The sequence below is a fragment of the Thunnus maccoyii genome, chromosome 4, assembly GCF_910596095.1.
Source record: "Thunnus maccoyii chromosome 4, fThuMac1.1, whole genome shotgun sequence".
NCBI lineage: Eukaryota > Metazoa > Chordata > Actinopteri > Scombriformes > Scombridae > Thunnus > Thunnus maccoyii.
This window is the reverse complement of record NC_056536.1, coordinates 12,357,602-12,380,117: the sequence shown is the minus strand read 5'-3', so window position 1 is coordinate 12,380,117 and position 22,516 is coordinate 12,357,602. Positions and strand designations below refer to the sequence as shown.

General features: G+C 37.9%; 1 protein-coding gene across 1 annotated transcript; it reads right to left on the bottom strand.

Annotated features, from left to right (window-relative positions):
* Positions 1 to 773: 773 nt before the first annotated feature.
* On the bottom strand, positions 774 to 19,069 carry LOC121895006 (protein-glutamine gamma-glutamyltransferase 2-like). The gene is made up of 16 exons (XM_042407774.1): positions 18,724 to 19,069; positions 16,712 to 16,854; positions 16,127 to 16,312; positions 15,724 to 15,957; positions 15,356 to 15,474; positions 15,046 to 15,174; positions 11,707 to 11,875; positions 11,072 to 11,201; positions 10,682 to 10,785; positions 10,106 to 10,194; positions 9,667 to 9,820; positions 8,170 to 8,258; positions 7,266 to 7,449; positions 6,763 to 6,923; positions 1,735 to 1,871; positions 774 to 1,395 (listed from the first exon to the last, which is right to left on the bottom strand). Exons 2-16 carry the CDS (start codon positions 16,719 to 16,721, stop codon positions 1,230 to 1,232), a joined length of 2,061 nt encoding a protein of 686 aa, XP_042263708.1. The 5' UTR covers positions 16,722 to 16,854; positions 18,724 to 19,069; the 3' UTR covers positions 774 to 1,229.
* Between the last annotated feature and the right edge of the window lie 3,447 nt (positions 19,070 to 22,516).

Genomic DNA, 22,516 nt, shown 5'->3' with positions numbered 1-22,516 from the left:
GTAAAAGTACTCATTTAGCAGAAAATCAGGCTGTGACTGATGTGACATAACTTTAACAAAGTACATTGTTAATACTGATGAGTCAATGCATCAGCAGCAGTTTATTGTTATAGCTGCTCAAGGTAGAGCTAGTTTGAACTGCTTTGTAAGGGTCATGAGATAAATCTGGGGGGTCTTGAGATGATAGATTTGAAATAATTTTTCTTTCATATTTGCATTTTTGTGAAATATTGAAGAGTTTTACCTCTTTGGGTCTAAAACAGTTATTTATTTGAAACCATGTGAGGGGAAATGTGTCTTTGGTGGAACTGCATACAAATCATAGACATCTGAAAAATGACGAGATACAAATACACGAAGCTTCTTTGTAAAGGCCCACAAGCCAACAAGTTTAGGAACCACTGGTTTATCCTAAACAATGCAGTGTAATTTATAAGCTTATCATTACTTCATTTAAAATTTTAATCTGAAATGTAGCGGAGTATAAGTATCGATTAGCATAACATGAAACTACTCATGCAAAGTACAAGTACCTTAAAATTGTACTTAAGTACAGTAGTTGAGTAAATGTACTCAGTTACATTCCACCACTGTCTCTAATATCACTTAAAATCATAAACACAAATGTCAGTAATATCAGCTGCTAATGGGAGACACTGTACCAGCCATGATGTGATGTGACCAGTAGGTGTCAATATTCATCCACTGAGTTTATTCTGACTCTGGATCGCTCTTTGGCCCACAAGACAACAAATTAACACCCAGCCTTAAAATGTTTTCTCCAAAATTTTATTTTCAATTAGCACACTGGATTTTTTCTGCATCACCAACAACAAAATGTTTCCTAAAAGGAGGCGAGGAAGCGCTGTTCCCTTAAACAATCTACTGGCAGCTTTAGTAGCATTGGCTTTATTGTCACATTTAGATTGAACCAAATCAAAATACAAGTAAAGTAAATGTGTTTAGGTCAGTATCTTATTATATTGCATCTATTAATCTTATTGTAGCCTACTACAGAGTCACTGTACATGATGTTAGTGAATGTGGATCATTGTGTTTCTTAATAAAGTTACCCAGGAAAAACTTATTCTTATAGATAGTATATAGTAAAGTATATATTAGTATGGTATATTCGAGCATATAAAAGAATAAGAATAACAAGTAAATTTAAAAGAAAATCAGTACCTGCTAGTCCAAAGAACAACAATGTAAAAAAGCTTTCAGTGCTATTAGATTTCTGTACTGGCACATTCGTTCACCATAACATTGATGAAGCTCTTGATGTTCCTCAGTTTGTCGCTATCAAAGTTCACCAGGAGCATGCTGGGGCCAGTAATGCTAGGACTGAGCTCAGCAGTGGCCTTGGCCTCCTGTTTTGGGCCCACTGTTCCAATCCTGCAAAAATGATACTCAACAGTTAGAGAGGAGGTTTCTGTTTTATGGTTTTCTCTATTCTTACGTATACAGATATAAAATGTTTCAGTTTGTGCACATGTGCTGGTATCATTGTATAAAAGCTATTTTTTAGGACATTCTTTACTGTGATTTTGGGTTTAGCAGTGAGTAACATTTTTTATTCGAAAAATAGAAATCATGAGCGACAGCTGTAAAGAACAGTTCACCGTGAATTAATGTGTACATAAAAGAAGACAGACAAAACAGGTCATGTATAAAAGCTAAAAGACATAATGCACTTGTCCACTCATATCTCCTGCATCAACAGAGTTGACATACCTCAGTATTATGGGCTTGCCGTCAGTGAGGCCGACCCCCTCCATGGTGAAGCTGCAGTCCTGCAGTGGCTCTGGTAAAGGGTTCAACAAGCTCAGCTCTGCCGTCATAGACTCATATAGTGTGGCTTCTCCCACCAGCTGCAGAGAGGGGGTCAGGTAGACAGGTTTCATCATGTAAGAGGTGGTATCATATGATTATTGATTGAATATGTCCTGTACAGTTTTATTATAGATTATAATGATCAAATAATGCGAACATTAAAAATACTAACACAGTTTGTTTTAACATAATATATATGCCTGAGTGAGCAATAAAAAATAGAGGAAAATTCAATGATTTCTAGTTGAATCCAAACTTTTCTGTGATGCTACCTCACTCGTGGTTCAAGGTTCAATATATTCATCCATTAACGCTGGACATTAAAGGCTCTAGATGACTCTATAGGAATACACTGAAGAGATCAACATTTATTTAAGAACTGAGGAATAGGCCCGAAAAGAGAAAGAAATAAGATGATGATTCATTGGTTAAAGTGACCAATGCATTTCAGCCAAATTATATTCTTCAGGGGAAGAGAAAGAACCTAATAGACAAGATTACAGTCATACTTAATGTTACTTTGGCTCTGTCTATTTCTTGAAGATGCCCACTTAAACTGTAGAGTCTAAGCATGTAGTTTACTGAGCACTTTCTTCTTTACATACAAAATAAAAAACATGCTACACAAGCATGATAAGTATAATTATCAGGGCAAGAACAATAAGCACGTAATCGGCAAACACAGTCAAAGACTGGTGTGCTCTCAAGGCTCCATCGCTTGAAACTAAACTATCTAACACACACATATTGCATGTTATACATTTTAACCAATCACAAGCCAGGGCTGACTGAGATCATTATTGGTCCTCATTAAGCATGCTGCGATGAAACTACGGAACTGCTTATCATTCTTAGCAATTTAAGTACAGCAAGATATAAATTATTTACAATTATGTTTCTATTGTATAAATGGCTCTGACATAGCCTGCCCCTAGTTGACTAGACTGATAACATATCAATTACCAAATACAAACACGCAGAGCCACTGACTTCTCTACACCAAATTATAAACCTATCTTCCAGGTTTTAAAGATACATATTTGTCTCATTCAAAACAGATTAATGTCTTATTCAGTCTCTTTTGATCTTTACAATGCCTCCTCTAAGATGCATATGTTAGTAATGGGTCTCTCTAATGTGCTTGTCTTTGTCCAAACACAGATGCGCCAAACTGTCCCTTTTGAGTCTGGCATTATCTTGACAATTTTTCCTATAATTCAGGAACTTCTTGGTGCAGAGGAGTCTACAATGAGGACAACATCTCCAAGGTTGAAATTCCGTCTTGTTGTGCTCCATTTTTGTCTTTCCTGCAAGAGAGGCAGGTACTCCTGAGTCCATCTGCGCCAGAATAGGTCTGCCATATATTGAATTTGCCTCTAGTGGCAACACACATAGAGATCTTCTTTTGAAAAGACACCTGGGGGCATATTTGGCTGTGTCTTTATCAGTAGTAAATGATTTGGGGTCAAAGCCTCCAGATCGTTGGTGTCGTTTGAGGTCGTTGTTATGGGTCAGTCATTGATAATGCTTTCCACTTCACATAAGAGTGTCTGTAGTCCTTTGTCATCCAATACCTGCTGTTTCAACAGGGAACTTAGAACTTTCCTGACAGTCTGTATTTGGCGTTCCCAGACACCTCCATGGTGGGAAGTGGCAGGAGTGTTAAATATCCACTTAACTCCTCTTTTCAACATGGATTCCCGAATTGTAGACTGGTCCAGGTTTATTAGTGCCGTTGTCTGAATGACCTTTTCCGCTTAGGAAGTGGCATAGTGCATTAATACATGAACTGGTGTTGAGTGAGGGTGCTACTTCTAAGTGAACTGCTTTCCTGGTTAAACATGTGAAAAGCACACCATATCTCTTCACTCTGTCATGACCTCTACTGACCTCAGATGGGCCAAAATAGTCCACACCGGTGTTTGTGAAGGGTGGCAATAACCAGTACTCTGGTAAGTTTGACATTTTTTCTTCACCTGCCTTGGCATGTAGTCTTCTGCATGTGCTACACTCTGGGATCATTCTTGTATTGCTGAGCAGGCTTTTAGTATCCAGTACTTCTGCCTCAGTCTTGTGAGAATGTAATTTCTACCTAAGTGGCTGGTTTCTTCATGGATGTGACGGAAGATGAGTTTGGCAGTCCAGCGATCCTTATGCAAGATAACTGGATGCCTGGCTTCTAGCGGCATGGCAGATCGGCTAAACTGCCCTCCTACTCTCAGCACTCCACCTTCCAAGTATGGATCCAACTTAAAGATATGACTATCTTTCCTTACATGACATTTTTTCTTCTTGCAGGGCTTTAAGGTCTTCTGCATATTTCTGTTTCTGACATAGGTGAATTAACTCCAATTCCACCTTGGAAAGGTCTTCTGTGGTAAGCACTTATTTTTCAAAGCTTTGCTTGTACTTGAGCATCTTTGACTGAAGTAAAGACTCTGCCTTAGATGAGTTGTTTCACATTTATAGATTGCTTCTTGAAGCTCCTTTGTTTTCTGCCTCATGTTTAGCAAAATCTCTTTTAGGCACATGAGCCAAGCCGTCGCTTTCTTGAGTTTATACCAGCTTGAGAATTGGTTTAAAAACCAAGTCATTGTATCCAATTTCTCATCCACTTGTATAGGGACACTTTGGCTTTGAGCTCTGAGTCTTTTTCCTTTGAGTGAATGGACTGGTCTGGTCATTCTGGCCATTCAAACTGCGGTCTAAACAGGAACTCTGGTCCCTGTATCCAGTTTTTGCTCTGTAGCAGACTCTTGAAGCCTGATCTGCAGGGTTGTCTGCTGTGTTCACATACTTCCACTGAGAAAGCTTTGTAGCCTCTTTAATGAATGAGACTCTGTTAGCTACAAATGTTTCATATCAAGCTGCATTGTTTTCGATATACTTAAGTACTGTGACACTGTCTGTCCAGAAGATTGATTCATCCAACTGTAATTGCAGCTCATGTTGCAGCATTTTGTCCATTTTCACAGCCATCACAGCTGCTGTCAATTCCATCCTGGGAATGATGACAAGCTTGAGTGGTACCACTGTTGACTTTCCCATCAGGAATGAAGTGAGTTTCTGGTCCTTTTTCGTTGGTCAACAGGAGGTAAGATACTGTGCCATAACCATTGTTGCTGGTGTCAGAAAAGCGGTGTAGTTGTGCTGACTTGATGAGACCAAATCCTGTGGGCTTGATGCATCTGCTGACCCTAACCCTATCCCGCTGAAAGAAGACAGCTTTTGCAAGTCTTCCAACCACTTTTTCCATCTTTTTGTCTGTTCTTCAGACAGTTCATCATCTCATGCTCTTTTCTCTTTGCAAAGTTCTCTTAGAAGGAGCTTGGCAGGTAGGATGAAAAGTGCCAGGAAGCCCAGAGGATCATAAGCTGAACTCCTAACTGATAGGATTTCTCCCCTAGTACAAGGCTTTTCCTGTACTTCAATTTTGAGCTTAAAAGTGTCCACTGCACCACTGGACACCTAATGCCCTCTCTGTGGGTAGCTGATCATTGTCAAGGTTGAGATCTTTGACCTCTGAAGCTCTGTCTTCTTCTGGGATTGACATTAGCAATGCTCTTGAATTGCTCGTCATTTTGGTCAAACAAAATCCTCCACTGAGGCATAATGTTCTCAAGTCCTTAGCGAGAGCAACAGCATGCTGAGCTTAGACAGTCGTCAACATAAAAGTTGTGTTAGATTGTCTCAACAGCTTCAGGTGCAGCCCTCTCTTTTCCATCTTCAGCTGTTCTTCTTAGTGCGTAAGAAGCGCAACTGGGAGAAGAAGTTGCTCTGAACAAGTGTACACATATTCTGTAATCTGCTGGCGCTGCCTTCAGGTCGCCATCTGGCCACAATCGGAGCCACACCAAATCTGAATCCTCTTCAGGTAAAACATGGATTACATGTCTGCCATCATGCCTACCATTTCCTTCCTGAACCTTGTCAGCACTCCAGTAAGAGTGTTTATGAGGTTGGGGCCTTAAAGGAGCTTATTGTTTCGTGATACTACCTGATATGATGTGGTACAGTCAAAAACAATTCTTAATTTCTTCTTTTTGGGATCATATACTCCATGATCTTATTTCTGCAGTCTAGCCGCTCTTCAGGTACTCTGGTGTCATATCCCTTCTCTAGCAGCTCTCTCATGAACCCATTGTACTCCTCGTGAAAGTCAAGATTCCTGGGAAACTTCCTTTTTAGACTTGTAAGGTGCTGCTCAGCTCGAGGTCTGTTGTCAGGCGTTTTTATGTCCTTGTCTTTCAATGGTAGTCCTATGCAGTAGTGATCAACAACATTTTGTAAAGTGCTTTAATTCACTATATTTATAAAACTTACATTGTATGCTTTGTGTTAAGCTTGTCCTTTCATTGTAATGTGTGTACAGTCCTCTTATCTCTTGTAGGATTGGGAGGGGAATTGGTTTGGTACTCTGGTTGCCTTTTTTGTTTTTATTTATTTATTGTTCATTGTTTGTTTTCTTTTCCTCTCCCTTTTTTGCCCTGTGGTTATTTTGCTCTGATGGCAGAGTAAATGTAAATTTCACAGAGTCTGGAGCACTTTAATAAAAAAGATTAAAATACTCACAGGTGAACAATAACTTGAACACAAGGAGGAAGGAAATGATTTGACAGAATATTTGATCTCACTAATGTGATTTTCTATGTCTGTACTATGTTGACTCAGAAAAGCAGGTTTTTGATCCATTAAAATCATCAGAAAGTATTTTTAAATGTGATGAATAAGAGTGTATTTTGCTCTGAGGTTATGAGTGTGATTGTGTGTGCGAAGGCTGACTTGTTACTTAAGTTCTGTTTTGTCCAGAATATAAAAACTCCTTAAATACAATTTACTGATTTATTCACTCAGTTTTTTGTCCTACAGTGTAATAATAGAGAGTTTGTATCGCTCATGAACACATTTGTTCCACCTGTCTATCCATACCTTGATTTCTATGACTGGCTCATCCAACACAATGGTCTTCTCAGCCTTGTGGTAGTCAATGGTCTGCTTGTCAACGGTGATGGCTGACAGATGGATCAGCCTGTCAGAGGTGATCACTGATCCATAACTGTCATACATCAGTCTGAGGTACAGACGCCTCTCTGAAAAAACACACATATTATAAATCACATTAATTAGGTTATGACAACTATTTCAATGCAATTTCTGCATGAGAAAATGATTTTTGGAAGGTTGTGAACCAGGTTTCAACCAGCAAACATTGTAAGACAGTTGCATAACTAAATTTATAGAAATATTTCTCTGTTACATTTGAATGAACTTGAATTACTGACTTTGAATCTTTTGTAAGATGCAGATAAAAGTCTTGTTTCATAGAGGTACCTTCATGATTATTTCCACTTGCAAACAATGTGGGAGTAATTTCTGCGCAATCATGAAAAAAGCTCAGACACTGTGGTGTCTGTGAAAAGATCAGAGCTAACCTTCTCCAGAGGGCACCTCCACTTTGTCTGAAGCAAATCCACAGCTCCCTCCTAGTTTTCCGTTGTAGCCTACAGCTTTGGCAACAAACAGGAAAATGCAGGTCTTTGCCTCCATGCAGTTGTTAGTGAGGACAGCACAAACCTCAAAGTCTGAGCCCACAATCATGTTATCAGCAAGCTTGATCTGAAATGAGAATCATGAGATGATTCATTTAATTTAATTTATGGAGAATACAATAACAGAAATACATTATATTGTATTTCTAATAATGAGCATTTAGTTCTTAAGTTTGTTGAAAAGGATGATTCTGTGATTTTAGGAACAGTATATCTCAACTCTGTTGTAGAATTGAAAAAATTGGGCAAAAAACAATAATAATAATCAGAATATGCTCATAAAAGATTTTAGCTAATGCAACATATAAAGTGATAAAAGATTAATTGAGCCTCTGTCCATCCAACCATCTATGTAAAGGGGACATTTAATGAAACATTTATCTTCAACGTAAACAAAGAAAACATACCGTTATGTTACACACAACTTAGCAGTATTTGACAACCTTGTGTGTGCTGTATGTCTGTCATACCCATGATGGTTATTTCAACTTTTGTCTGTTTTGCATATGTTATGCATATGAATGATTTGATATATTAAATATTTGTTCTGTTTTTTTGACCAATGAACCTGCAAAATAGATGATTTCACCTCTTAGGAGCTGTGATGTTGTCTCATGTTGCTTTGAAAACGTAGATCATTTTGCTCATTGCCAGATCTGTTTAATATCTTTAACTGACCCAACTCTGCAGCAATGTTTTAATTAAGTTACTTCAGAGTTTTAGTTTCTTTCTATATATTTACATTATTTGCTGTATCCCCTGTATATCTATATATGAACAGAAAAACCTTGAGACGGAGCTCTGGCTCTTCTCCTTGCTGCTGTAGCTTGTTGTGGTGCTGAGCCTTCTCATACATCTGCCTCTCCTCCTTTGAACCTGAAAACCATCAGGATTACTGGTAAGTTCTTCAGTATTATAAACCTCCTGAGACAGACTCCTTCAAAACCATCATCATTTAGATTTAACAGACATGGAACTTGTGTGATTACATTTTTAAAATTGTGTTGGCTGAGGTCATCTCTCTATCTCTCTATATAAAGCAAGGAATCTCTGTCTGTCTGTATGTATGTAAGTTTGTCCTTCATATATCTCCAGAACCGTTCATCCAATCTACTTCATACCTGGCAGGTGGATTGCTGGGGAACTGAGAAAGTGCAATGTCAATGTGTGAAGTTGTTTGGATGAGTGGTTCTTGAGAAAAATATAAAAACACCTCATAAATAACATTGATTTGCTTCTTCTTCTGCCAGCGTAGTCAATGAATGGAAATATGGACAGCACCACACTGCCATTGCAACCCACATTGTGGTCAGAGGTGGGATTACATCCATAGTGTTAGAAAACGTTTCGGAGACTTAAGCTCTACTATTGAACTGTGTAATGTTACTGTGAAGGAAACTTGGCATGTACATTCAAAACTTAGTGCTCAATGTCTCAGGCACATTCAGAGATATTTAAAAATACCTCAAACAACGTTGCCCAAAGTGCTCTCCACCACAATCATCAAAACACCAAATGAGGGAATATCTTTTTGAAGAATAGTGTTCATTCCTCCAGTAGAGTTCAGTAACTTGTAGAATCAATGCCAAAGCTGAGGGACACCATTCTTCAAAAACACATTCCCTCATCTGGTGTTTTGATGATGGTGGTGGAGAGCACTGTTTAACATGTCAGTCCAAAACTCCCATAGGTGTTCAATTGGGTTGATATCTGGTGACAGTGAAGGCCATAGCATATGATTCACATCATTTTCATACTCATCAAACCATTCAGTGACCCCTCGTGCCCTGTGAATTGGGGCATTGTCATCCTGGAAGAGACCACTCCCATCAGGATAGAAATGTTTCATCATAGGATAAAGGTGATGACTCAGGACAACTTTGTACTGATTTGCAGTGACCCTTCCATCTAAGGGGACAAGTGGACCCAAACCATGCCAGCAAAATGCCCCCCACAGTATAAGAGAGCTACCAGATCCCCTCACTGTAGGGGTCAAGCATTCAGACCTGTACCAGTTTTTCCTTTAATTTGTCACCCATCTGTATATGTGGTTGCTTCTACGGTTCAACCTCAGTTTAGTCTTTAGTTTAGTTTCTACTTGGATTAAAACCATTTAATTTATTGAATCCTTATCGTGTTGGTTGATACATTTGTCAATTTATACACATATATGCAGTTCTCAAGAAATAATAAGCAATTGGCCTGTTCCGAACAGGCACATTTTGAAGGGGCACTGCACTAGTCTGTGTATGTTTACAGTGACATGTAACAGACTCTGCAGTACCTTCAGGATACTTGTACTGGTGTGTGATGTCATGCCTCTCATCTGAGCCCACAGCTTTAGTGCTGATGAACCGTCCGACAGACTTTGTTGATCCACCAATTTTGACCAATTGTCCATTTGACAGGCGCACCAAGTCCACAACATCTGCATTAACCTGAATCCACACACGACATGACATAACATCAGATAACACTAGACACATATATTATGACAACTATACCAATATATATGATAGAAATATTTTGTATACATACAGTACATGAACAAACACAGTATCTCTTAAATTATGTCTCAGATCACAAAATTGATCAGTCTCTGTGGATTAGCTTGGATCAGGTCTTGTCAATAAATGCAACTTCTATGGAGTTTATGAAGTCCAGCTTACATTTGTGCATTTTTTTTATAAAGTGTGACGCTAAAAGATCAAGCAAAAACCCACCTCAGCGAAAATAAAGGGAGCATCATACTTCTTGGTCAGCTCTCCTTCCCTGATAGCCCTCAGTGAGGCCGGTCCACAACAGAAAACACCTGACAGCATCACACACCCAGAAACAGTGAATTTCAGAGAGTTTCAGACACACAACATCTGGATTCAGGCCACAACTGAACTGAACTAAACTAAACTAAACTATTATTTTTGGTGTTTGGTATAACACTTTATGACACTTCAAGAGAGCATGCACAGGTCTAAGAGTTTGTAGTAAAAAATAAAACAGTTGCTTTATACTGTGTCATTGAATCGAGAAGAGTCATGTGAACATGCCAAACGTAAGATGTCACATGCATAACCATACACCAAACCTGTGACTACTGTCAGAAGTTGAATCTTACCGGTGTGGTTAAACACTGTGCCTTGGCATTAGAGTCGTGTTTCATGAGGTGTTTAGATTATTCTGTCTGGCTTCTGTAGGTGTTCTGCCTTGGCAGCGTGCAAAAAAAGTCAGCTCACAGACCTACATTTAGGACATACCCATTGAAAAAATAAAGGACAAACTACATTTAAATCAAAATTCACCTTCACTTTTCTCTTGCGGGGTTGGGTCACTGGTCTGCCAACCATCAAATTCCTCTCCTAAGTCTGGACGAGTCATCCAGCTATCCACCCAAACATGGAAGTTCCTGGAAAAAAATTAGTAAAATAAAGAACAATAACATGACTGTTTTGCTTCAATCTGTAAAATAATGTAAAAAAACAAACAAACAAACAATGTTCATTCAATCATGCAGCAATAATGGAAGATATATATGTATATGTATATATATATATATATATGTGTGTGTGTGTGTGTGTGTGTGTGTGTGTGTGTGTGTGTGTGTGTGTATGTAAAAATATATATGTAAAAAAACATGGATTATACTGTGTTTGCACTTTTCGACCAGATAATAATCCCTACCATACACTCACCATATTGAATCTTCAGAAATACTCTCACCATCTTCATCATACAGGTTTTCTATCACCAGGTTGGCATCAGTATCGTGAGCTGATCCAAAGTTAGTAACCACTCGACATGGGATACCCAGGGCACGGGACACTGGAGGAGGGAGGAGAGCAACTCTTCATCACACCAGCTTACTGAAGCACATGCTTGAGATAACGTCTGTCATCAAAGATAAACAATAAAGACACCACATAAAAATGTCACGAGGTGGCTAGGTAGATGGCTACAAAGCTGTGAGATTAAATTCTAAATTTAGAGTTTTGATAAAAAGGCTGGATTGTGTGACAGTGGAGGTGGGATGGAGGAAATGCAGCAGAAATCAGGACTGTTGGTATTGTATGGTACCAAAGGGGTGCATTTATTTAAGAAATTGCTTCTATGTTACCTCAGGAGTTGGTTTATTGAATCCTTTTAAAGTTTAACACACATTGTAATATGACAATATACCATGTGAATTCTATAAGACACAATAACTCACTGCACTCCAACATGTGCATCAAAACCCCTCAAAACGTATGGGTTGATAGATTAATCAATAATTTAAGAATCAAATGAAATTGCTGTCTGAATCAAAGCAAGACTCATACTGTGGTCCAACCTGTGCATGCAACAGCAGCAAAGACCCAACACTGGCCGTAGCGGACGGGGCCACTTTCTGCCCACTGACGCAGAATGTCCCCGCTGCCGATCCACTGGCCTGGATGAACTCCATCTGTAATCTCTCCCCAATTTCCCACCAGCACACCGCTGTCATCGTAACTGTTGATCTGAGGGCACAGACAGAGACCAGACAAGACAAGGCAAGTTTATTTGCATAGCACATTTCAACAAAAAGGCAATTCAAAGACAGAATATAAAAGCAACACAAGGCAATGTAAAAAGACATTTAAATACAATTAAAACGTGTTAAATTGGGAAATAAAAAGCTAAAATAGGATAAGACAGCTAAAACAGGAGAATAAAAGTCTTCAGCTATGATTTAAAAGAACTGAATATTGTAGCAGTCCTGCAGTTTTCTGGGAGTTTGTTCCAGATATGTGGAGCATACTGGAGCATACTGAAGCAACGCTGCTTCTTCATGTTTAGTTTTTACTCTGGGGACAGAAAACAGACCTGTCCCAGATGTCTAGATGGTTCATAACGTATCAGCAGATCAGAAATGTATTTTGGCCCTAAACCATTCAGTGCTTTATGAACCAACAGCAGTATTTTCATATCAATTCTTTGACAGACAGGAAGTCAGTGAAAATATCTGAGAACTGGGGTGATGTGATCCACTTTCTTGGTCTTAATGAGGACTCGAGCAGCAGCGCTCTGAATCAGCTGCAGCTGCCTCATCGATTTTTTTGGAAGACCAGTAAAGATTTTGTTACAGTAGTCAAGTCTACTAAAGATAAATGCATGGACGAGTTTTTCCAAATCCTTCTGAGACTTTGGTTTGTGGTTTTAACATTATCGATTGAAGCTGAGTGCTGACTTTTATTCATTTCTCCTTGTCTCCAAAAACAATTACTTCAGTTTTATCTTTGTTTAATTGAAGAAAATTCTGGCACATCCAATCATTGATTTGTCCAATGCACTTACTGAATGCCTGTATTGGACCATAGTCCCCTAGTGATATGGCTATGTAAATTTGTGTGTCATCTGCATAACTGCGGTAACATATTTTGTTGTTTTCCATAATCACATAAAAGACAAGGGAGAAAAAACACATAAACAGGGAAGTGGAGGATGTTCACTTTCATTTAGCCACAGACTGCTGGGTGGTATGCACATATCAAATCAATACGTACATGGTTTATTTTAAGTGTTTTTCATTAGCTTCTATTAAGGACTGTTCAGTCAAAAGTCTTCTAAATGATGCTGAAACTTTTAACACACTTATACCAAATAAACTGTATAAAGTCAGACCTCATTTTCATCAAGCTCACAGAGGTACAGGAAAAATTCAAGCACAAGATTTGGTTAGAAATATAATGGGGAAACACTGAGCTGTTGTTTTTGCTATTCTTCTATAATATATCTCAAGATCTCTTAATGGCTCATTATCCTTATTTTCCACATAAGATTTGCTTCAGACATCCATCAGCATTACAAGACAGAAGTCTAGCCAAGTCAGATTATGAATACGTAGAAGAAGAACTGAGTAGTTAACAGTATCAAGACCAGTAGTTGATGTCAGGAAAGTAAAAAATGTATTAAAGTTGTGACTATGAAAAGTGATATACAATAATATAAAAAAAGGATTATGGGAGAGAGAGACTGTAAAATTTCTTTAAAATGTGAACAATGAAAGAGTCCATCATGGGAAGAAAAGGTTTCCTTAAAGGATATTAATTAGTAATGATAGGTCAAAGTACCCTAGATGTTATCATTTATTATCAGTGTGTGAATTTAGTGATAGAACGTGAAGGAGGATAACATATTTGTAATGTTGGCTTTGTGTCAGTGTATTTTCAACTAGAAAATTCTGTAATTTCTGAAGAAGTTGCGTGTGAGAGCTGCAAGCTGCCAGCTGTTGCCGCTGCAAGTTCGTAGCACCACCTACAGGTGAAATTGTATAAACTACTACAAACTTGTTCAGCATCCCCATCTGTACAACTTGCTGAATTAGTTACCATGGAATATTATATTTAAGGGATATTATACTCAATAAACAGTATGATGGTGGTTCATGGAACACTTGTGTACCAAGTTTAATTTCATTAAAGACAACAGAATTATAGAAATATCATGTTATAATATTACAGTAGCATCCACTGTAGGTAGAATTGTATCAGAGGTTACACACTTGTGTAGTGTGGCTGTATGTACAACATTCCTAAATTTTGTGTCAATCCAATCAAGCATTGAAGAGTTATAGCCTGTTAAGTGCATCAGGCCACGCCTTCAAAAGTTTGGTAACCCATTGAAGACAAATGGTAAGTGATTCCAAAAAACAAACACATAAGCTTTATTCCGGGTCATCTAATTATGGTATGTACCAAGTTTGATTAAGATTGGATGAAATATATGCCAATAGAAGCAAAAAATTTGTTTACCAAAAAATCCAACGATGTGGAATTTTTTTTAAGTGGAAATGGGCGTGACCTGCATCAGTCTACTTGACATCATCTAAGGAACACACTGTGCAAATATTGTTTGTATATGCCTCATGGTTAATGAGTTATTAGCCAAAATGTAAAACATGTAATAACTGACCACATGGTGGTACTGTTGGTCCCATGTTTTAATATGTTAAGTATTTCCACATGGGACACCTGTTCATTAGGTGAATACTCAAGCACTTTCACTTTTTGAGATATGTACTTTCAAATATTCCTCCCATAGACTCTCCATTATACATTTTAATAATTTAAAAAAATTATATAAAGTCACTGAAAAATTTTACAGTAAAAGTAAAGTAATAGCATAGATCTCCTTAAGGTCATTTACATTTTGACGTATAAACAATGTTTGCTCGAAAAATCATACAGAAGTAGTTAGATGCAAAAAAAATGGTGAAATACTATATAATAAATATATAAAGAGCTTGCACACAACTATGTCAAATATCCCTAAACATAGTGCATGATCCTGTCCTTGTTATCAACATTGTCTGAGAACATACCTGGCTTTGATTTATTGTATAGTGGCACTGAATCATGACACCCAGTGGAAATAGCCCTGAATTTCTCTTTAAGCTATTTTTGACTTGCAGCAGGAATAACATGCTGACAGACTTTAAATTATTTGTTTATTACTCTGCTTATAGCTACATTTTAGCTTGGAATGAGGGCCACACATTAAGTTTTAAAAGAAGGAGAGAGGTTACCCTACAGGACAATAAAATACTCTGAATATAAATGAGCAAACAGTTTTCTGGGGCACCATAGTAATCTCTGCCTGCATTGCCAAAAAAGGGCTCATCACAGGGTGATTAAATGCACAGACCTACCATGGCACTCAGCACTCTGGTCACATAGATGGGATTTCTCCTGGCAGAGCAGTCCTGGTCAGCATCAGACACAAATTTGGGGTTGTCATCCAGGATCTTCAGACAGATATCCAATATTCCTACTTCAAACTTAAAACAGAAGGTCAATTATTAACTGAATTAACTTAATGGGTTGATAAATGTAACTGGATATTAAAATAGTGTCATGTTTATTGCTCTTTTCAGGTTACAGTGAAGAAGAGATTATACATTTTTCTGTCTACAGTTCACTGAACTTCATTGAATTGATGTTCTTTTTAAATTTGTGTACCTGTCCGAAGTTCCAGGGCGTCCCTTTGATTCGTTTATACGTTCCTCTGTAGACCTGCCCATGTTGTGCTAAGACATACTCCTGCCTCTTCATCTCACTGCGCATGTAAACAGCATCTCCTGTGAGTCAGTAGAGTCAAAGCAACAATGTGTTCAGACCAGTGTAATAGCATACTGCATTAATACCTCACATCTGACAGCATTTGGCAGATGTTTTAGATATTTAGTTTTGCAAATTAAACACAATGATCATGAAGAAGACAGGAATACAAGCTGCAGGCAGAGCACAACAAGTTTAACACAAAGTGAAATTCCAGTTCAACCCAAAACACAAATAAAACATAAAAAAACGATATATACTGTACTCACTGGGGCACCAAGCATTAAAAAGCAGGGTGAATTGTCCTAAACTGGTCCTCTGCCCCTCCTGGTCTACAGTCAGAGAATAGAGCCCTATTGGGGCATTGGGGGAGGAATTGATAGTCACAGACACTGTGTTTCCAGAGGGATCATTAGTGGCAGAGGCGCTCCACTCAGTGTCCACCGTGGAGTCATGGAGTCCAAAGCAAACCTTCGTGCCAGATTCTTTTCTGGGTAGCGGACCTGGAGAGACAAAGACGGGAACTGAATCTAAATGGAAACTAGGGAAACACAAGTCTTTGTGCTCACACTGGTGATTCACTCATGCATGCATGCTGCTGAAAAGATCTGCAGCATTTCTCTCTCAACCACATACATTGTGAACCTAATCACTGGTTAACAGGAAACATACCAGTTTCAACAGTGAGTGTGAAGCTTGTTTCACTTGGTTTGAACTCTTTGCTTTCAGCTTTTAGATGTAAACTGACGTTGAAGGGCTGTCCCCTTCTGACAATCAAACGCTCCTCTTTACACAGCTCCGTATGATGGCTGCTGTTGTTGCTCTTAATGTTCAGATCATAGCGCTCGATGTCCAAGACTGTAGAGATGGAAAGACAGATCAATTCTGACATGAATTAAAAAGTATAATGTGCAAACAAAGTTGAAAACTGTCAAAATTTGACCTGATAATTTGATGACTATTAAATTTGATCACCTGTTCAAAGTTTCCTCACAGATGATAAATCACAAGAAATCATCAGCAAGACATTGTTCAGTGTTGATATAGTGTTACTCCATGTTCTGGATCTGAGATATCTAATGTCATCCTGCTCATCACATTTCACACAATTCTCAATCTGCTACATAGTCAAAGCACTCTGACACTGTGAAGTAACACAGAGAAACTACATTTTCAGTTGTAGATAATTCAGTCCACTAATACCATCTGAACACCTTTCATACAAGGGAAATAGTTTTTTTTTTCCTTTCTCCTTACCTTGACTCATGTCTGCAGTGAAGTTCTTGTCCCTCGATGTCTGTGTGCAAAGTCTTCAAAGACACTTGAGTTGCAGCCTGTGCTCATTGGTCAATGACCCTGCAGTGTAACAGCTCCGGAGGGATATTTGTAGCCTGTGAAATCTGATCAGAACGCCCCCATCCGCCCACTCAACACATTAGTAATTCTGTTTTTAGCCAGCAAGGGCAGACAGACTTACTAAACTCCTTTTTAATTCTTCAGTGTGACCATGACCTTAAAGCTATTGTGAAATATCTTTACTGAAAACAAAAGCTTTCTATTCAAACAGCAACTCATTTTTCATACGTTAACAAAATCTTAGTCAATTCGTTTTGCGTCACAAATTATACCACAATGTAACGCAATACTAACACAATGTTTACATGCACCAGATGCTTTAAAGCAAATTTTCTTCTGTAAATATAAAAATAAAGCAGACAACAAAAAAGTTTTTTTAATAAATTATGTATGCCATTTTTTGTAGCTGCAGCATATATTACTGTATAATTCAACATAAACAAAATGTTATAATTCAAAATGAATTAAAAACTGATAAATTATCATTTATAATGCAAAACATGAACACACCATATACTTTCATTTTTATGTAACTTTTACTTCAGTAAAAACTGACATTTTTCTCAGGTCAGAATGATGAGACTTCCACCAATTTTCAATGTTACTAGAAGACATTGAGAAAAGGTTATGAAGCTGTGACCTAATTGCGCAGTTTTCCTTATTTGGTTTAAAGATCAAAGGAAGAAAACAATTCAGTATAAACTGAACAAAAAAAGAAATTCTAGTCTTAAAATTTGACTACAAAATGTATTAATGAAATATTCCAGCAAGAAGAGCAACTCTGAAACTTTGGGCAATAGTGTTATCCTGCTTACATTGGAAATGAAATGTTTTGCAATGAGTGTCTACGCCTTATGTGCAAACATTGTTTCTGTGAAATAAGGAAGTAAATTCTGTCTGGTCACTTTCCAGTTCAGCAGCAGGAAACCACACAAAATGAAACCGTCTCTCTCTAAAAAATAAAGAAATAAAATGACCGCACTGACCCCACATTCGAAAAACCAAGTCAGCAATAAAGAAAGTGATAGAAAGCAAAACATGTATCTGCCATATTGTAAAAAGTTAGTGGCTTTACAAGAAAACAAACAGAAATCAACATCATGGCCTCAGTTTTTCCAAGATCCAATTACAATCTGTTTACTGTAAATTTTGCACAAACATATAAAATCACAGAGCTTACAAAAATCACTTTTCATCAAATGTTTGTAAAGAAAACATAAAAAAATATATTAAGAAGGATTGTAAGATAATTAATATTATGTAATGGTCTTCAACATGAGGGTGAAGCTGATACACTGATCAGTTTGGAAACAATAATGGACTCTAAATAACAGTTAAGTGTTTTTTGGTGACTCGTATGTAGTCATATACTGTTTGTTAGTACGCAATTATAATTATATAGAAGTCCCTGAAGATTTTTGTATCCCTGGGTTAACTGCAACAATTACAGACTACTTCAAATCTCGATGTGATTTGCTTTGTTGGAGCCGTTTTTTGTTGTTTTTTTAGCATATTTTGGCCATAGTTGATTGGCTGAGACTGATATCAGCCAAGATGTAGTGTACGTGTGGTGAAGCATGAGGTTTATTGAACCAGGTGCGACAAAGTTAATTTGTGAAGCTAAATATCTGCAACAGCCCTAAAACATCTGCCAAATGGTGTCTGCTTTAAGTTCTGTGATTGGTGGTCCAGCTATAATTTTTACAGAGGGCTGAGTAATTCAAATAACAGTAACATTGACCAATCATAACCATATCTTATCTCTAAATGGGCGGGCTTTGTTGTCGCTACCTTATGACAAGTTCAGCCAGCTGTGCGCTGTGAATGGGTCTATCATTAGCATACTAGCCTACACATACACAAACAAGGGAGATTTATAAAACAGAGATCTGATGAATGTCGTTCAGGCTTACATAAAATCATATTGTGAACATTATTGTCCATGCTCGCAATCATTTGTCAGCTAGGAAAGCTACCATGGCTTTGGTCCTGTAGGAACACATTGTTGTTTGCTTTATCAGCTGACAGTCATGTGGTTGCTGCCGCTGGCTGACAGATTACACTCCATTTAAACAGTTTTCTGTTAGATGCTATTAGATGAGGCGGTGCACCGGCGCACTGACATAGAGAAGACACAATTACAAGCTAGTGAGAAAAACACAGATAAACAAGTTGGGAGTAACCATGGCTAGTGAGGATTATCCATGCCTTTTTCATGATTAATTTTAATGAAAAATTGGAGTTAATCTACAAAGGAAGACCTTCACCAGAGTTGATTTGGTGCAGAAAACCAAGGCTTTTTTCAACTCCAAGATTTTGTTTTCAAGTAACTTTTGTTAATGCGATCATCAAAGGGTAAGTTTTTAATATCTAATAACGGCCACTGTGCAAGCTGATATTATTCTGACTGCTCCTGCCACTGTTGTGTATGTTACAGTTTATTTTGGAAAACGGTCATTAATATGTACGTTACTGATGTTGACTGAGTCAGCTCTCGGGGGGCCCCCTCATGCCTCCGTCAACTATACAGGCACAGCGTCTCGGTAGGAACAAATGTGCTGGCCAAACACCCGGCCCACAGTAAGGTGTAAGCCAATGAGGTGGCAGAAATTTTCGGGTGACATCTGGGATGGCCAATCACATCGTAGAGGTGGCACTGGCTGCACCTAACACCCCTTTAAAACCGTGCATGACTGATACTTATTAAAACAGAATAGTCTGCTTAAAGTATTACTACAAATCAGTTATTTCCTACAACTTCTAAAGGGTATCAATAATTTTGTCCAGGCTATTTTCACAACTTTTTTGTTTTGTTCCACTGCAAACCAAACATAGACATGCACTGATAATAAAATACCTTTTAATTTAAACACTGTTCAGGGTGAATTGTGCATTATTTTTTTAAAAAAATGCAAGGGTACCAATAATTTCTGCCACATCTGTATACTTTGCCCTCATATCTCAAAGACACTACAGACTTTTTGAACAAGTTGAAGGACTATCATGTGGATTCTGATGATCTTTTATGTACTATGGATGTCTCCAGTTTGTACACCAGTATACCTTACAAAGATGGTCTTGAGCCTTTGAACTATTTTGAATCAAAGAACTTGCACCCCTCTACTGAGTTTTTGTTATCTTTAACCAAAGAAGTATTGACGAAGAATTATTTTAAGTTTCAAGATCAATATTATCTCCAAAATTTTTAGAGTTAGATTTGATTTACTATAATAATCCCAATTAAATGTTATTGGAGGTATATAGATGACTTATTTTTTATTTGGAGCGGCAATGCTAATGACGTAAAAGAATTTCATGCTTTCATGAATTCAAGAAAGGAATCCATCAAATTCACATTGTGTCATGATCTGGAACGTTTTTTTTGTGTGGATGTTTTGGTGAAAAAAGTGGGAACCTCTTTACACACTGAAGTATATAAAAAGAAAACTGACAGAAATATGTTTCTACAATTTAGCAGTTTTCATTGACCAGCATTAAAAAGAAGTCTTCCATACAGCCAGCTACTGAGGATTAGATGCATTTGTAACTCTGATGATTCTTTTGAGTCACATGTTTTGGGCCTTGGCTACAGGTTTGGCTATCAGAAATAATTAATGATTAGATAATTATTATTAAAATCAATAGAAATTATTAATAAGAATTCATAATAACGGGGTACCACCCTGGGGTCAGGGAAAAAGATGGCCAAATTCAGTCTTAAAATTTACTGAGCTATCAATTTGGAACTTTGATTAATAATTAACTTAATAACTATAAACAAAATCACCATATCAATAGCTAGTTATAGTTGAAGGATTTTGGAGTTCTTTGCAGAGCAGAGGTTGGCAAAATTCACTCTTGTGCAACATTACACAGACAGCATGTATATCCAAAAGCATTTATTAAAAAAGGGTAAAAGAGCAAAACACACAATATTATTAATCTAGCTAAACGTATATACAAGTGTGTGTGTGTGTGTGTGTGTGTGTGTGTGTGTGTGTGTGTGTGCATGCAAGGCCTGGTTACTGGATGCAACATGTGTGAAGCATAAACTAACCTTAGCTTAGCAATATGGCTATTCAATAGCTTAACAATGGAAATGCATCACAACAATAAAACTCAGTTGAAAACGTTAAACCAAAATCAGTACATATACATCAACAAGGTTAACAGTTTATGCTTAGCCATGCTATGCTATGATATATTCTGCTAGGCTATGACTAGTTGTTACCAAGTCCATGGATAAAGAGATGCTTTGTGGTGTTCTGCTTCTTAGCTGGTGAATCCATGGATGAGTCAGGCTAAGAGGAGTTTGGCTCCGAGGCTGAATAGCACAGGCTTTGCTGACTGTCGGTGACCCAACCATGCAGGCCGGAGGGCAGGCAGGCTAGTTAATGGCAGGCTAACTCTTCTTTGTGGCTCCTGTGCTTGTTAAATCAGCAAGCAGACTTGTGTGGTAGCTGCTGGCACTAGACTTAACTTAGTCACTGAGTCTTAGGCAGACCGCTGTGAGCAGGCCACACAAGAGAGCAGAGAGCTGAGCAGCAGAGCTGCTCCCGCAGCAGCCGTGAGAGGAAAGAGAACATGAAATGGAAAGTGACCCTCAAATTGCAAGTACATTTCAAACTCCACCTATATATTTTTATAAGAAGTCTTCCAACTTACATGATCTCCTAGTGAAGTCAAATTTGCCTAAGAGGCCAACTCACTTTCTGTTTCAGATCCCCAGTGGAAAATTTCCTTGTCATAGCTGTATACACTGTTATTCTATGATTAATTATGATTAATTAATCAAGTCACCCATCCAAAGTGTGGTGTTGACATTAAAGTTAGGTGCAGAATCACATGCAACACTAAATATGTGGTTTACCTGTTAAAATACTCATGTAATTTATACTATGTTGGGAAAACAGAACAAGAGTTAAAAACCAGTATCTGTGAACATAAGTGTTCCCTTCGCCATCATGAAGATAAATCATCAGCGGTTAGGCATTTTAACAGTCATAACCACATCTTGAGTGAACTACATTACATGGACATTAATGCAGTGAATATGTCATGGAGAGGTGGCAACAGGGGCAGAATCCTTCTTCAGACGGAGGTGCATTGGATACACTCCCTTAACACCGCACCTTAACATCCTCATTCCCAATGGGTTGAATGAGGAGATTTCATTTGCTTGTTTCTTAGGAACTGAACATAATTTGTGTTTTTTCCTTCTATTTATTATTCTCTCTAAATTGTTATATGTCAAGAACCTACATTATATGTTTGTAGCTCCCTCTGAGGGGATGGACCTTGTTGTGGAAATTGTCTGAAAACACTAAACACACATATGAAATAATACACAAAACACTGCTGGGTTGAAGATTAAAAAAATATTATTGTACAACAAGGAGACAGAACACACAAAGATTTGCATCAGTTCATCTCAACAAACAAAGAGCAAACTTAATCTATTATAGTTCCTGAAGGAACAAAGAAATGATCTGTGATTGGTCAATGTATATTATCTTAAAAACTTTCAACCAATTGGCATAAGGCCATGAGATGTTACATGATCTGGTCATGCATTCACCTCATGCATGTCACATATATGGAGTTGTACATTCTTAAGACATAGGAACCCAGAGAACCCCAAACCAGATGTGGCTCTGGACCCCTTGACGTATTCTGCAACAGGATGGAGAAGGCCAATGGAGACTC